The following is a 15,292-nucleotide window of genomic DNA, read 5'->3' on the forward strand; positions in this document are numbered from 1 at the left end:
ACAAAGTTGCAAATAAGCAACAAAGTTTTACTCGCCCAAGAAAAAAACTACTAGCCCACATCCCGCAATAGAAATCATTTACTTACCTTCGCTATTATATTAAATACTCGCCCGCACCGATGAATCACTCGCCTCGGGCAAGCGCTTATTTGCATCCCTGATTTAGGACAAGGCCTACAGTTAAAGGGCCTGAACCACTGTATGGCTTTCGATGCTCTCTGACCGGGAATTGAACTCAGAACTTCCTTCATCAAAGACATAGACATGTACTATACATTTACCACTTCTTTTCATTTTTGTTCGTTTAGAAACGGAAGCATCAAACGCGACGCATCAATTTGACCACACTAACGCAACAAGAGTAACTGTTCTCGAAAACCGCACGAACTTTCTTTATTACCATAAACTTGTATAATACACAAACAACAGGGACAAATGCAGAAATTAGAAATACTGAAAAACAGCTAAAAACTGTCCAAGCTCTTCAGTAGACCTGAAACCCAAGATAAATTGCGTCTTGGATTCTGGAACTGAACACCACAAATCACTCAGCTATGAATACTAGCTATTAGGTCATCGAGGAGGGTCTCAAACTTATTATATTTGTTGGTATGATAAATTGAATAATGCCGATAGATTTTAAAGTTGTTTGGACAATTTAAGGATGTCTACTATATTAAATATCCTATAATATTATTTTCGGCTGCAAATAATAATAATGAGTTAAAAATTAAGTAATATAATTAAATAAAGTGTAATCTTCTGAAGACAGTTTGAATGAAATTGAGTTGGATGCAGAGGTAAAAGTGAGGGGGAACGCGGGGGACAGCGTTTCTTTGCTTCCAGAAAATATCCGTGGCGTCTCCCCACTTTCTAAAAAAAAAAAAAAAAAAATGCAATGGACAAAGATAGGCACGGAAGACGCCGTGATGTCAGTCGTCCCCTTACCTTTTCAGATCCACTTTTACCCCTGGTTTGATGACTAACGTTTTAGTGATTGTGTGACAATCCTATCAATTTTACCCCCATTATTTGTGGGCTTTCATACATCCTGAATTCAATCATACACTACCATAACGTTCGGACACACATTGCTTTTACACAGATATAACTGGACATGAATGTGGGCATATGCAAAACAAACTAGATCTAGTACTGCTTCTCTAACAAATTTTATCCACGCCGGCCGCCCTTTTGGATTTAGTTTCGTCCCGCCAATAGAACTTTGTGGTGGACAAACACCGTGTGCGTGGGTTTTCACGGGGTTCACCCGTTTCCTCTCACTTTCTTCATTCCACCGTTTCATTCATTACTCATCACCGTCTCCTTTAGCCTAACCGGCATAACCGTGGGACGTAAACTCAAAGATTTTATTTCATTTCATTTTCATTCATTTCTCATCGTCACCGTCTCCTTTAGCCTAACCGGCATAAGCGTGGGACGCAGTGATGACGCCAGCTTTAAGTTCTTAGGGGGCAAAGGAGGGGCAGATACATTTTCGGGGGGGCGGCTATTTGCCATACCAAAAATGACATATTTATTACGTTTGACTTATTTTACATTACATTGTGTATTTCGTTGTTGTTTTTATATTAGACCTATATGATTATAAATTAAACTTATTTCAAGTAAAATTTGTAACTAACAAATAAGTAACGTCTGCACATGAAATATTTTTCAATGAAACTTTTGAAGCCTAAACATAAATTGAATTACTTTCGCGTATGCTACAAGTAACACATTCGTTTATATGCTACGTCTCTCTCTCTCTCTCTCTCTCTCTATATATATATATATATATATATATATATATATATATATATATATATATATATATAGCGAGAGAGAATTTACGAGGAGCTGCTGAAAATATCGTAGTCCAATCCAGAAGGAGTGTAGGTACTAGGTAGAAAAATGAAACCGTAGTTTAGAAAAACATATCTCTGTATGTACAAATATAAATTTTCATATTAATAATGAAATTCTTATTGGTTCTCAGGCCTCTGAAGTGATTATGTGTGCCCAAACAGATAATTTCACGAACATCCAGATCCTTACTGCTATAACATTTTTGTTCCACCAAGGAAAGTCACCGAAGTAAATTAATTAGGAAATCAGTGAAACACCACGGGACTCTCCTCCGTTATATATAGTGCAGAAGAAGTAAGTGGCTTAGTATAAACGTAGCAATTTCTCAGCAAGCTTTACATCCAGGATGATTAAAAGCAATGACTATTCCTGGAATAATGGATGCAATTTGTGACATTATTCTTGAAAATTGCAGCATTTCAGCCAGTGGTGGATATAGCCCGGGGTCGGAGGGCCTAAGCCACCCCAGTTTTTGAGTGACAAAAATAATTTAAGCTATTATTTATATAGTTTTTAAAGTGTATAGTAAACTCACGATATATTTATTATAGTCTGAGGTCTCGCTGCACCCCGCTTTCTCAGTTTTTACCTTCTCAGCAAAACTTGTGTCAGAGATTCTGGGCATTTCTTTGAAACTCGTCGGTAGCATAATTCAGAATGGCTTGGGTATGCGCAAGTTCTCGACATAATGGGTTCCCAAAATATCTGTCAGGAGAATAAAAGAGTGACGGCATTAAGAGAAGTCTTCTTCCAATTTGACCGTAATGCTGATCAATTTCGCTCACGAATAGTAACCATAGATGAAATATGGTTGTACCACTATGATCCTGAATCGGAACAACAGTCAATGGAGTAGTAGCACTCATTTCTCCATCGCCCCAAGAAGTTCAAGACACAGAAGTAGAGTGAGAAACTGTTTGGAACATTCTTCTGGTATAAGTATGGAGTGGTAGACTACCTCCTCAATGGTCAGATATTTAATCCAGAATCTCTACATTACTTACTAAACTGAAAGAAAAATTCAAAGTTCAACGCTGCGGAAAATGAAAAGAAAGGAATTCTGTTCCTTCAGGAGAATACACCTGTCCATCAAGCCCCTGCGAACATAACTGACATTGCATAATCTAGGATTTCAATGTCTAGATCATCATTCTTATTCCGCAGATTTAGCTCCGTCTAACTATTACGTGTACTTATTTCCCAAACTTAAATAATACTTGAAAGGACGCCATTTTAGATGTGATAGGGGTAGTGCTACGAACAGTGGTGCGAGGAAATCTTCAGATTTTTTTTTTAACTTTTCTGCAAAGCTGGAGCACTGTACAAGGTAGTATATTGACTCTCGGGGGAAGAGAAGAAGAAGTAAAACTTCACCAATCCACGTGCACTCCTGGGTTGGGCTACGAATTTTTCAGCAGTTCCTAGTCAATATGGTAGACGTCACGTCAGTACTTTGAAACAAATAAGTAAAGGAGCACTAGTATAAACCAATTACTAACTAAAGATCAGCACTCTGACAATACGTTTTATTGGGAATCAATTTCATTCCATAAATTTATTATTATCATTTGCAGGAAGGGAAAACACAACTCTTTTTATCTCCTTCAAAAAATTAAGCCCTGGTAGTTGCAAACTAAGCTGTTATAAGCACATCCTCTGAATATTGGAAGCCAATAATAATGTTTCAGAAAAAAGAAGTTTTAAACAAAACAAAATATAAAACTGAAAACTTCAAACCTGGATAAATACAAACAAGTTACGTAACTGGTTTTACCTTTCTTTTGTTTCCAATCGAAGTTGATCCAATGAGAAGAAAACAAGTCGACCAAATCTAATATTGCTCGCTAGGCACAATAATTAAAAATCATAAGAAAGAAGTATAACTAAAATTTACATCAAAAGGCCCTAAATTAGAAAACAGAAATATGCGTGCATACCCAGACGCTCAAAGAAGAAAGCTTGAGGATTAAACTGCCACATGGTAAATGCATGGAAAGTAGACTACAATTTGACAATGAGATTGGTTATGATACTGATATAAAATACTGCATGTAGAATGTTTAAAGATTGTAGGAGTCTGGGGGGGGCAGTCTAGGTGGCAGTCAGATGGCAGAAGTAGCTACTAGGGGGGCGCTCGCCCCCCTTGCCCCCCTTTGGTGTCGTTCACTGGTGGGACGTAAAACTCAAAGATTTGATTTCATTTTTTTTTCAACTTTTCGGTTTTTCAAATGGAAATAGATGCAAGTGATACATCAAGTTCATGCACAATTTTGTCGGAAATTCATTGGTGTAGTCAGTTTTATCGTAGCTTATACCGTTTTCAAGGTATTGCATGTGAAATGTCAGGCACTTCAGGAATATTGAACTAAATAGAAAGTTGTGCAGGGCCCCATGTATATATATGTATTTTTTTACGTGATTTATCGTTGACAAAATATTCTCTGAATTTATGTACATACAGACACATAGACGTCAATACGGAAATGGTAGGTCTTCATCCAAATCTGGTCGTATTTGGATTTACATGAGGCATTTCGACCCTAATACTATAATTCGTTGTAATAGTAAAACATGGAAGTAATAACCATCACAGTAATGTAATAAGATTATGATATCAATGTTGTAAATAGTTTGTTTATACCTACAATATTTTTCCTGTTAGAAACTGTTTTGGTTTGTCAACATCAAAAACGTAAGCTAACTGATGTTACTCTGCAATGTCTATTCGCGAAGTACATGGGGGATTTAACATGCAATACCTTCCAAACGGTAAAATTCACTACACCAATAAAGTTCCGAGAAAATGAACTTAATGAACTCCGTGTACATGAACTTCATGTATCACTTGCATTTATTCCCATTTGAAAAACCGAAAGTTGAATCCAATATGGCGGATCCAAAACGGCGGCCGGGGTGGGGTAACATTTGCCAGAGAAGCAGTACTAGATTCAATTTGTTTTGCATGTGCCACATTCATGTCCAGTTACTTCTAAAGAAAATAAAGACAATTTTGTGTCCGAGCATTATAGCAGTATAATTGAATTCCGGATATATGAAGGCCCATAAATATGCAAGTTACCGGTATGGGCCGCTAAAATTAGTACAATACACATTGGGCTTCAGAGTCTTTGCACTTGAATTTTACACGAATCCCGTACTGGATAGTTCGCGAATGTATATACCTTGTCAGAATGCCTTCCTTCTCACACTGGGTCAGACAGGTTACCTAAGCAAATTGTCTAACGAACGGGAGCTCAAGGAGCGGAATTCTTGGTTATGTGTGGTCTAAAATGATCATTGTATTACTTCATTTAAGTAAAGTGAAAATTCTTCTCAATGGAAAAGAAAAAATACTGTATATAGATAAATATCAAGTTAAGAAATTGCAGTGTAGTTTAATAATGAATATTACACTCTAGACTCATTATTATATTAAACTATTTTTTTCTAGTGGCCAACTCTAAGATTGGTACTGTTAGACTATTTCCATATTTGTCATTGCATTAAAAACATGTAGTTTTGTATGTTTTATGTCAAAAAGTATTAATCAAACAGCACTATGTTTTTCAATACTCTTTTTAGTAGCACCCACTATTGAGAAGGGGGGGCAGGGAGACTAGGGATCCCGGTCTCCAAATAATTTCCCCACTGCTTTCGAATTACATGCAATAATTTCTCGAGTGTGTACACGCTTGCTGATACTTAGGAACCGAATTCATTACAATAAATATAAAATGACCTTCTCTTTTTCAGAACACACAGAGAACATTAAATCGTAATTCTTACCTGTATTGGTTTGAAGCTGAATTTTGACTAACTCAATAGGACCAGCGAAAATACATTGAACAGCTCCAGCTGCACACCCCGCAACAGCTACATCCGTGTATGAAATAAGAGGTCGATGACCTGTTCTCTCTTCTCGATGATCCATTAGGGCTCTGTAGGTTCCTCCATATACTCCAAAGAATACCGAATTCACTAGGCCTGCTGATAATAGTGGAAATGACATGCCTTTGAAAAATCCTTTTACCTGAAATAATAATTTTAAAAAAAGTTTTAAATACATAGTAAACATGGAAAAATTTATACAGGATGCCCCAAGAATAACGATATATTTTTGGGTTAAACCCCGTTATGGATATGACAAATGCAGAGCACAGGCACAACATTCTAGTCCATGGGATCTTGAATGAAAGAAGTTTAACACTAATGGCAAAGTGTTGGCAATAAAGTACGGGGTGTTTCAAAAAGAATCATTCCATTTCAAACAATCGTAACGTTACAGCTTTTAATCCGTTTTCAACCAACAATCAACCGTCAAAAAGAAGCAATTCACACGGTCACCGGTTGCAGTACTGTGCTTAATTCACAAGTCAGTCGCTTCAGACTTTGTCAGGATGGTGGCTGCACAGCAGAAACCTTTTGCGCTCTACACTTCGCAAAGCGTAAGTGTGTAACAACTATTCATCATGAATTTCGTTGACAATCAAAGACTCCGAGGTTTATATATTTTAAAAAAAACTCCGTTTATGTACTTCTCCCTCCAACTACAGTAATTGAATTGTGGTAACGCGTAACAGCAACCGTGGAAGCAGTGGATCAAGAAATAATCCCAAAAGCTTGAGGCGAATTTGACTACCCAAGATATTCCAAGGGATTTGTATTGAGCACCTGTGATTTGGAACCAAAATAATCTTTCGAACTTTGATCGCTAATAAGACAGACATAGGGATCGATACAAAGATACGGTTTGCGGCATAATGTTCACACAAATACTTTTCTTGTGTGTCTTTGAAGGTGAGTCATTGACGAAAATGGTCACCCTCCAGAAGACGGCACCGTGGTGGATAGAGGCCAAATCTGCCACCTAGATCCAGCGGAACTTCCGGACATATTACAGACGCACACCCCCATCACGTTCGACTGTCCGGCAGTGGTGCACGAGGTTCAAAGAAACCGGAATTGTCATGAAAAGAACGAAATGAAATGAAATGAAATCTTTAAGTTTTACGTCCTACTCTTATGCCGGCTAGGATAAACGACGCGGTGATAATGAGAAATGAATGAAATGGTGGAATGAAGAAAGCGGGAGGAAACGGGAGAACCCCGAGATGAAGAGAACAAGTTATGGACGTTCGAGCATGAGTGAAGCAGATATGTAACGAGTGCAACAGGCATTTCTCATGATCCCAAACAAATCAGTCCATCAAGCCGCATTTTTCTATCTATCCTCATTTCTGACTTACAAGCGATCAAAGTTGAAAAGATCATTTTGGAATACCCTATATATTTCTCCGAGGTTTCCACGTAGATCTAATGATAGGTTTTGGATATAGTCAGTAAAACTCCTCAGCGGGTACGATATGAAAATTGTAATTAATCGAATTTAATATGTATATGTTCTCACATAATTTCCATATAAGTGCACCGATTTTAGTGTTTTTGTTATTGTTTAGAAGCTAATTCCCCGGTGTTTTCATATAAATATCATGGGTATGTAATGATACTTTTCTGGAGACAGAGTATGGTACTTCACGACAACTGACAGTATTAATACTATGATTGTGTGTATGATAACACTTAACTTCAACATAAATGCACCAATTTTGATTATTTACTTTTTATTCAAAGAGCATTCGCAGCGATTTCATATGAATTCCATTTAGGAATGATAATAGTCTTCGGAGCTATACCATGAAAGCCCACAACGGCTGACAGTGTTAATACCATAATTAACTGTTTGCATCGTATGTATATTCACGCATTACTTCAACATAGGTGCACAGATTTTGAAGATTATTTTTAGTTTCAAACAGTATACTTTCTCGCTGGTTCCATATAAAAATTTTATCAGAATCTGATGATAGTCTTTCGGGCCAAACCATGAAACTACTCAACAACTGTTAGTGTTAATACCATGTGAAAGTTTAGGCCTATAATTCACGTATTTCATAGCGCGCAGATAGATTTTTGTGAAAAAAAAAAAAAGTTTTCTGCTTTTAATATTTTTAAGAGTCGGTTAATAATTTTGTTTAAAAAGTCTTTATTTTCTGCTTTTTGAAAACGCGCTTTTTCTTTTCGGTTACCTTAATTTTTCATTTTTTTTCATTACTTCAATAATAAAGATAGAGCATACTTCATACACGGTGTATAATGTATGAACCTTCGAAACGTGGATGAATTTATTTTGATTAGTCTACACTCAGGAAAATCCGTTATCCGGACAGATATATATTGTACAAATATACGGAATCCATAGATTTACTGCGGAAATCCGTACGGAGCATATGTTATTAATATAAAGCATACGTACTGCTTTTTTCCCACTTAGCTGTTACATAATGCCGCTTCAGGATGTCTGACATCTAGCAGTCTTCTGTATATTATATATGTGTACGTATGTTACATCGGCTATATGTTATATACGTCCATCTGTATGTGAGATCCTTACTGCCTATATGTACAGTTCTTTTGTTTCATACGGAAAGTACGTATAAATGAAACACTTATACGGAAAGTATTATCAAACATACGTTTTTAGTTATGCATTTGCTGCAGTATGTTACATAGGCGTACGTTAAGTCCAAAAACTACAGGATTTACGCATATAATCTACGTTTTTACGTACGCCACATACATTCTTTTTTTCTATGTATGCGTTCCGGAGCTATACGTGAACATATATACAGTATTAACACTGCCAGCTATTGAAGGCTTCCATGGTTTAGCTGAAAAGATTATCAATAGATTCCAATGAAATTTACATAGAATTACCGCGAAAGCATACTATTTCAAAGTTCAAACTAAAAAGAGAATCATTAAAACTGGTATACACCTATGTTGAGGTTGTGGGTGAACATACAAACACCGAAGTCGGTTAATTAGGGCATTAGTACACCCGAGTATTAACCATCATCCTCCTTAAATTTATCTCATATTATAGTGTACTCTGAGATTAATTTGGTTAACATTATGTCATCCGCACAAAGTTTCATAATCTTGCTCCAAAGATCCTAATAAAAATTTATTTCTACATGGGCCACTAGAGAAGTATACCCTTTCAAACAAAAAGAAAATCATGAAAATCGGCGCTTATATGTCAAACTTATGTATGAACATACCCGCAACATGGCAAGAGATAATAAGAAAGGTATAAGGACAATTTTGCTTCTCCTTTTCATTATGAACAAAGAAGGTCTTTACAGTTTTTTGATATAACTACTCAGAAAATAGTTATAGACGAAAAATTGAGGTGATGTCTTTCATGATAGCCATTTTAAATTTATGACGTCATACAATCACAAATTCTGAAAAGCCATCTGCCACAAGTACACTATTGTATGCCTTCTTGCTAACACATTTTCACCATTCATACACTTCCTTCATTCAAAATTCTACGAAATTACGTCTGCTTCCAGACTATACAATACACCATAAGTAATGAAATCAATGCACCTTGACATGACTGCCCTGTATGTCAAGGCAGTTTGCTAACCCTTGTTGTGTATTTTTCGATCAACCTCTAGGACGCTTGTGCATTTTTCGATCAATGCTTATTTCATTCTCTCACTTGCAGGTAGTGTTAAATATGTTGACTGCACAGCAATGAATAGCTGTCGTAACTTGGAGAATCCATGGACTTCCCTTTGCTGAGGTATAGGAACATTTTCGCAAACGTTACCACACAGAACTCTCAACGTGCCAAAACATCCGCCTGCTGGGCAACAAGTTCCGCCGAAGAGGAAGTGTCCTCTGCAAGAAGCATTCCGAGTGGTCATCAATATCACAGCAAACTGTGTAGACCATACGACAGGCGATCAAGCAGTGTCCAAGGGCGTCGACACGTCGCACAGTGGTCGGAAACTGAGAAAAAGCGCAAAAATCGTTTATTCCGAAACAATGGAAGTTGACGGACGTCTGTCTACTGCTCTATACGTAATTATCCTTTCTGAATTGATTGCAACTCCTGTGAAAGTGATTAGATGAACCCCTGCTGCAATACGTGCAGTTATATATACACAGGATGGTCCAAAAGTGTGAAACCCCTCGCATAAATGTCAAGTACTGCAAAATATAACCAAAGGAACAACGTAGAGGAGTAACAAAGATGAAGAGAAATCGGGGAGGACACAGAACAATGAAAACATGCCATCTTGAAATCCACCATCGTGAATCATACATGCAGTTTATAAATTGAAAACATAACATGTTGAAGTCTTATATGAATTGGACATCGCTAGCCAGTACGAAGTTATGACAGTTGTTAATATGCATCCGAGAATCGGTTACAGGTTCAATGTGCTCTCCCTCTAATTGTATGTGCAGCTAATAAAAAGACGGTGTAAAACAAATGTATGTTTGGCCTTAGGATACAAAGTTAAACTTCGAGGTTTTGCATTCGCACCATCTTCGAAGAAACACTAATACTTACTGGAATGTAATTTAGTTCAGGATTACGTTGTTTCGGCAAGGTTAAAAGATTCAGTATAGAAGTTTCTTATACACTATTGCATTGACGTGTAATATACAGCAGCTCCACATGATTGATAATTTATCACTGCACTACGTATGAGAGTTTCACTACAACATTGATTCAGGGACGAAGGACAATCCAAATTACGTACAAGACAATATGCTCTTTCCCTTTGTAAGGCTCAGGTAGCAGATCTCGATTGTGATCAACACAACATTACTCATCATGCATTTGCAGTTAGATAACCTTTTAAGGATCTTATGGTACAATTTGTAACATACGGGTGTTTTATGGTACATTGAGCTTTTCGTATAACTCTCCTATTTGAGCTTTTTCGTCCGTTTTTTTTTTCAAGTCCAGAGGCATTGTAGAACACGTTACGTATTGATTCACACCTTCCTGCGTCGAGACATAGAAGGTGATGACATCATAACTTTAAACAATATATTTTCTTTTATTACGCCTATGTTCATTATTTTTTGGCGGGCTTATTTTTGCACCTAGAAGATTGAAATTTTGCACAACATTTAGTCCACCAAGTAGTATTTCCAGATTTTTTCAGATTTCTGCGTCAGCAGAAGGGGGGTCCAGAGGGACAAAAAGGTAAAAAAAAAAAAAGGATATTTTTTTTAACCTAAAATCCCTTTTTCATTATTTTTACGCCTCAGATACACGATGGAGACACGTAAATGGCATGTGCGAACCATGATCCTAGGGTTATTAGAGATGTCTCAGGGAATTTTTACAAAATATCCTTCTGTATATGGAAATATGGGGTATTGTCGGTATATTTTTTGGCGGGCTTACTTTTGCACCTAGAAGCTTGAAATTTGGCACACACATTCAGTCCACCAAGTAGTATTTATCGGATTTTTTGAGATCTCCACATTTACATAGGGCCGTTCCAGAGGGGCCCAAAGTTTTAAAAAAAGTTTTTTCCCCTAAAGTTTCTCTTTGACCTCGCTTTTCCCCTTTCCTTGTATATGGTATGGGCAGGTAAGTGGTGCCATTTGAAAGCTTGCTCTATTCTGAAGATAATGAGGTATGAACCATTATCCTAGGATAAATAGTAACGATGCAGTAGCTGCTTGACTGAAAGTCTAAAAAATACCCCAAAAACCCAAGATCTTAAAAAGGATAGGGCTGCGTCCTCCAGGAGCACTTGGGAGCAGCTATTTCCAATGCTCAACCTTTGTATTATCCACGGACAACTCAAGAAACACTATTTTACAGATAAGGAAGGATAAGGTTAGACTGCAGAGCTAGTAACATCAGCGTATATGTAACTTGTAGGTAACACTAACAAATCTATCATATTAATGATATGACAATAGATAACAAATAAAACTCTTCACTAAACACAAGTATTTGAGTCTAATGTACTATCCAACCGCTTTCATCGACCTCAGAAACGATATAAATGATTAAAACATATCATATTGTTTGGTTAACACTTTACTCAGTTTTCGGCACTTTTATTTGTTCATGTTTACATGCATTTTATAGACAGCGAAAATATACCTATGTCCTGAAACTCCGGATTTGGAAGCAGGAGATATTCTTATAATCAAATATCAATACCGATTTCATAGGAAGCGAAGTTGACAAAATCAATTTTTGACCGCTTTTTTTTAGTTTCCGACCACTGTGCGTCTTCTCGATCAAGAACATGGCATCCAAGTTCCGCCGTGTAGCAAACCTTGAACTTAATATTGAACAAAAGGGTCTATCACATCCAAGTGCTCCATCATCTTGAACCTGAGAACTATACGTCACACATGGCAGCGTGCACCGATCATTGAGGTAGTAAACAATGAACATTTGTTGAAATATCCCACAGATGTTGATTCATCAAGCACCACAAGAGGAAGTATAAGCATACGCAGCCACATACGGTCATGGAATAGGAACGAGACACTAACGGTGAACTTAAGGTTGGGGTTCACTCAACAACGCATATATGGACCATTTATATTTGCTGTAGAAACCGTCACCTCCACAACGCACCTCGACATCTTTCAGCAATTCCTAGAGCCACAATTGCTTTCTAATAATATTGTGGATACGGTAGTACTCCATCATGACGGCACCCTACGGCACTTTGCTCCAATTGTGAATTGATTAAATATACTAAATTGTCCACGGGGTACTGGTTTATTGAGTATGCATTGGGAGGGGATTGTCACGGTTCTGGTCAGCACTCTCTCCTCACTTAGCACCCATGTACTTTTTTGCATGCGGTTACATCAAGGTCAGGTGTACAAGGTCAGTACTGAGATTTGTATTTCCGTTAGAAAAGACAAGTTCTGGCGCATGAAAATCCAAAATAAGTTCTGGTGCATGATACCAGGAAACTAAGAAGAATCAAAATAGATAAGAAAATCTGAAAATTCTATTTCTAGTAAAGTGGTTCTTTTTATTTGATGGTGATTGAACAAGTGCAATAGAAATCTTAAGACTATACAAAATAAGAAATAAAATAGTAGGGTCTAAACAAGGACATGTGACAATAGAAACTAACAAAACCTGTTTTAACTTTTAGTAATTATCCTTTTAGTATTTATCAGCTTCGTTCCTTCCAGGTTTTTGGTTCTTTGTGTTGCTGCCTACTATTTCTTATAAAAAAAGGTAAAAAAGAGAGAAAGAGAAAAGAAAATAGGACATATCGTAAAATACTTAGTATAAGATGACATGTTACAAAAATATAACCCTCGCCTCAAACCGGGACACTCCTAGTTTTGGAGGATCGTTCCAGGCGGTTTCGTGTTTAATCCCGATCAGACGGAGACGAGAAGTAATTCGTTGTGGTCTAGTGGTATTTTAGATCTAAGATTTGGTAATCTTTTTAAGTTCTACGAGTTCGCATCTTTGATCGTACATCGAGAAATTAGAACACCAAATTTGAATTTGTCCTAGTGAGCAGTAAATTTTGAGATTAAAATATCTCAGACTGATTTCTGCTTTATTATTATCATTATTACTTTGGTATTATAAATTAAAATGCTGTCTTTGTGCATACTAATATTTATGTAGTGTAAGTTTGAATTCTGAGTGGCGTGTAAAAATAAATCTTATATTACATCTTATATTACAATATAGTGTAAAACGTTCACTATAAATGTTCATAAATACATGTGTTTTGATAAGTTGAGAATTTATCACGAGAATTTTCGATAAAATATTGGCATAACAATGTCCCGGTTTGAAGCTTCAGAAATCTGACAAGTCTAAGTACTAGCATCTTTTTCTTTAATTACAAGGTATCAATCTTGATACTTGTATTTTCGACAGGTTGATTTTCGGTCTCATGTACGTCTGATTGGAATTTTTCACAAGATAAGCCCGTACCGGACCCGAAATTAAAGATTGTCTTTATCCATATGAATAAGATTATATGTGTGTAGTTGATGCAACGCCACTTGAAGCGTTCACGAGGAGAACTATCGCTACTTCCCTAGCAATTTCACAGGCATCAATCATGAGATCAGCGTGGAGCTTACGTCGTCAAGGAAAATGGAATGTGCGTCAAACCATTATTTCTGTCGACAAAATACATGGGCCTCACGAGATAAAAACATATGAAAAATAAAACAGAAACAAACAATAAGACGTCAATAAACAAAAGAACAGTCGTTACCAAACGCTATTAAATGTATTACCACAAACAGAAGTACATTCACAGTTCCAATTTTAAACATCTTTCAACGTTAAAACAACCAACAATCCAATGAGGATTGCTTTGTTGAAAACTACGTAAACAGTTCTAAAAGTGTTCTAGTTTGTTCAAAAGATGTCAGTGTAAGTGTCGGGTTTATTTTATCGGCAAAACCATCGTATTATTCATTTTTTTAAAAAAAGTATTATTAGTGTGTGTCATTCACACATTAAAACTAACAAGAATTATTTCCTGTGTTGTATTATTGGTTTCCAGTGTGTTTGGAAAATGTAATCGAAAAAACAAAAAGGACAATCTAAGAACCTAAAAACAAGATGCAATGCGTGACAGTTTAGGAACATCATCGCTTCAATAAAAATCATGTTAAATACTAAATATAACAAATAGTAAAAATGTATATCTTTGACATTTTGTGAGCGCATAACATGAGTTTGAGTAATTTAATCTCCAATTAGTAACACACGTATGTCTCTATTAGAGGCATTTACGATATCAAAGGAATACGAGCTTTCTCTTGTAGAACGCCATAACATATCATTCACTATCCCTTGCTATATTCTTGGTAATTGACAACTGTAATTTCGTAAAGAAGAAAAATCAAAACTGCAATAAAACATAAACAAATATGAATACGGATTAATGTTGCTGATAATATTTCAATAAGACCTATTTCCACTCGCTCTCTTGGTTACTGTGTGCATGATTATTACATTTCATCTCTAGATGGAGAACTTTGCGCAAAGAGAATTTACTATTCACATTGAAAGAAAGAAAATAAATTTAAAAGTATTATTTTGAAGCAGAGTAGATTAGAACTAAAGACTTTAGTATTACTAGACCAGCGCCTATAACATCTCGACTATTCTTCCAATACTGGTGAAGTCTCCTAATTTAATATCTGTCTTTATAAAATCAAGATCGGAGAGAGAAAGAACGAAATAAATGTTTGACTGAAAAGAAAACAGAAATAAACATAGAAACTTTTCGCTTGCCGAATGAAGATTAAAGCAGCCAAGTCTCGGTTAGGACAACCCTTCTGGAGAAATCTTGTGGGGCACATGTGCCAAAAAAGTAAATGCATGTTTTTCGTGAGACAGTATCATCTGCCCCTTCCTGCCAGCAATGGTATGAAAATAAAATACTACACATTATCCATATCATTTCGCCAGTAGATTCCTGTTTTCTGAGCAGTGGAAACAGTATTTCTGACAAGTAGAGAATTCTTTTCATGCATTGTACAAAAAATTCAAAGAATGAACACAATGGAAACGAAA

General features: G+C 36.4%; 1 protein-coding gene across 6 annotated transcripts in view; it reads right to left on the reverse strand.

The window, feature by feature from the left end:
- The window catches only part of LOC145664307 (solute carrier family 25 member 45-like), an 88,269-nt gene that overhangs the window by 38,900 nt on the left and 34,077 nt on the right, over positions 1–15,292 (reverse strand). For all 6 annotated transcript variants that reach the window (XM_081730852.1, XM_081730855.1, XM_081730856.1 and 3 more), the window contains exon 5: positions 5,656–5,899. In XM_081730852.1, the coding sequence (XP_081586978.1) occupies positions 5,656–5,899 (244 nt within the window). The remainder of the gene's footprint in view (positions 1–5,655; positions 5,900–15,292) is intronic.

This window comes from Thermobia domestica, chromosome 11 (genome assembly GCF_964235325.1).
Source record: "Thermobia domestica chromosome 11, izTheDome1.hap1.1, whole genome shotgun sequence".
In the NCBI taxonomy this organism is placed as follows: domain Eukaryota; kingdom Metazoa; phylum Arthropoda; class Insecta; order Zygentoma; family Lepismatidae; genus Thermobia; species Thermobia domestica.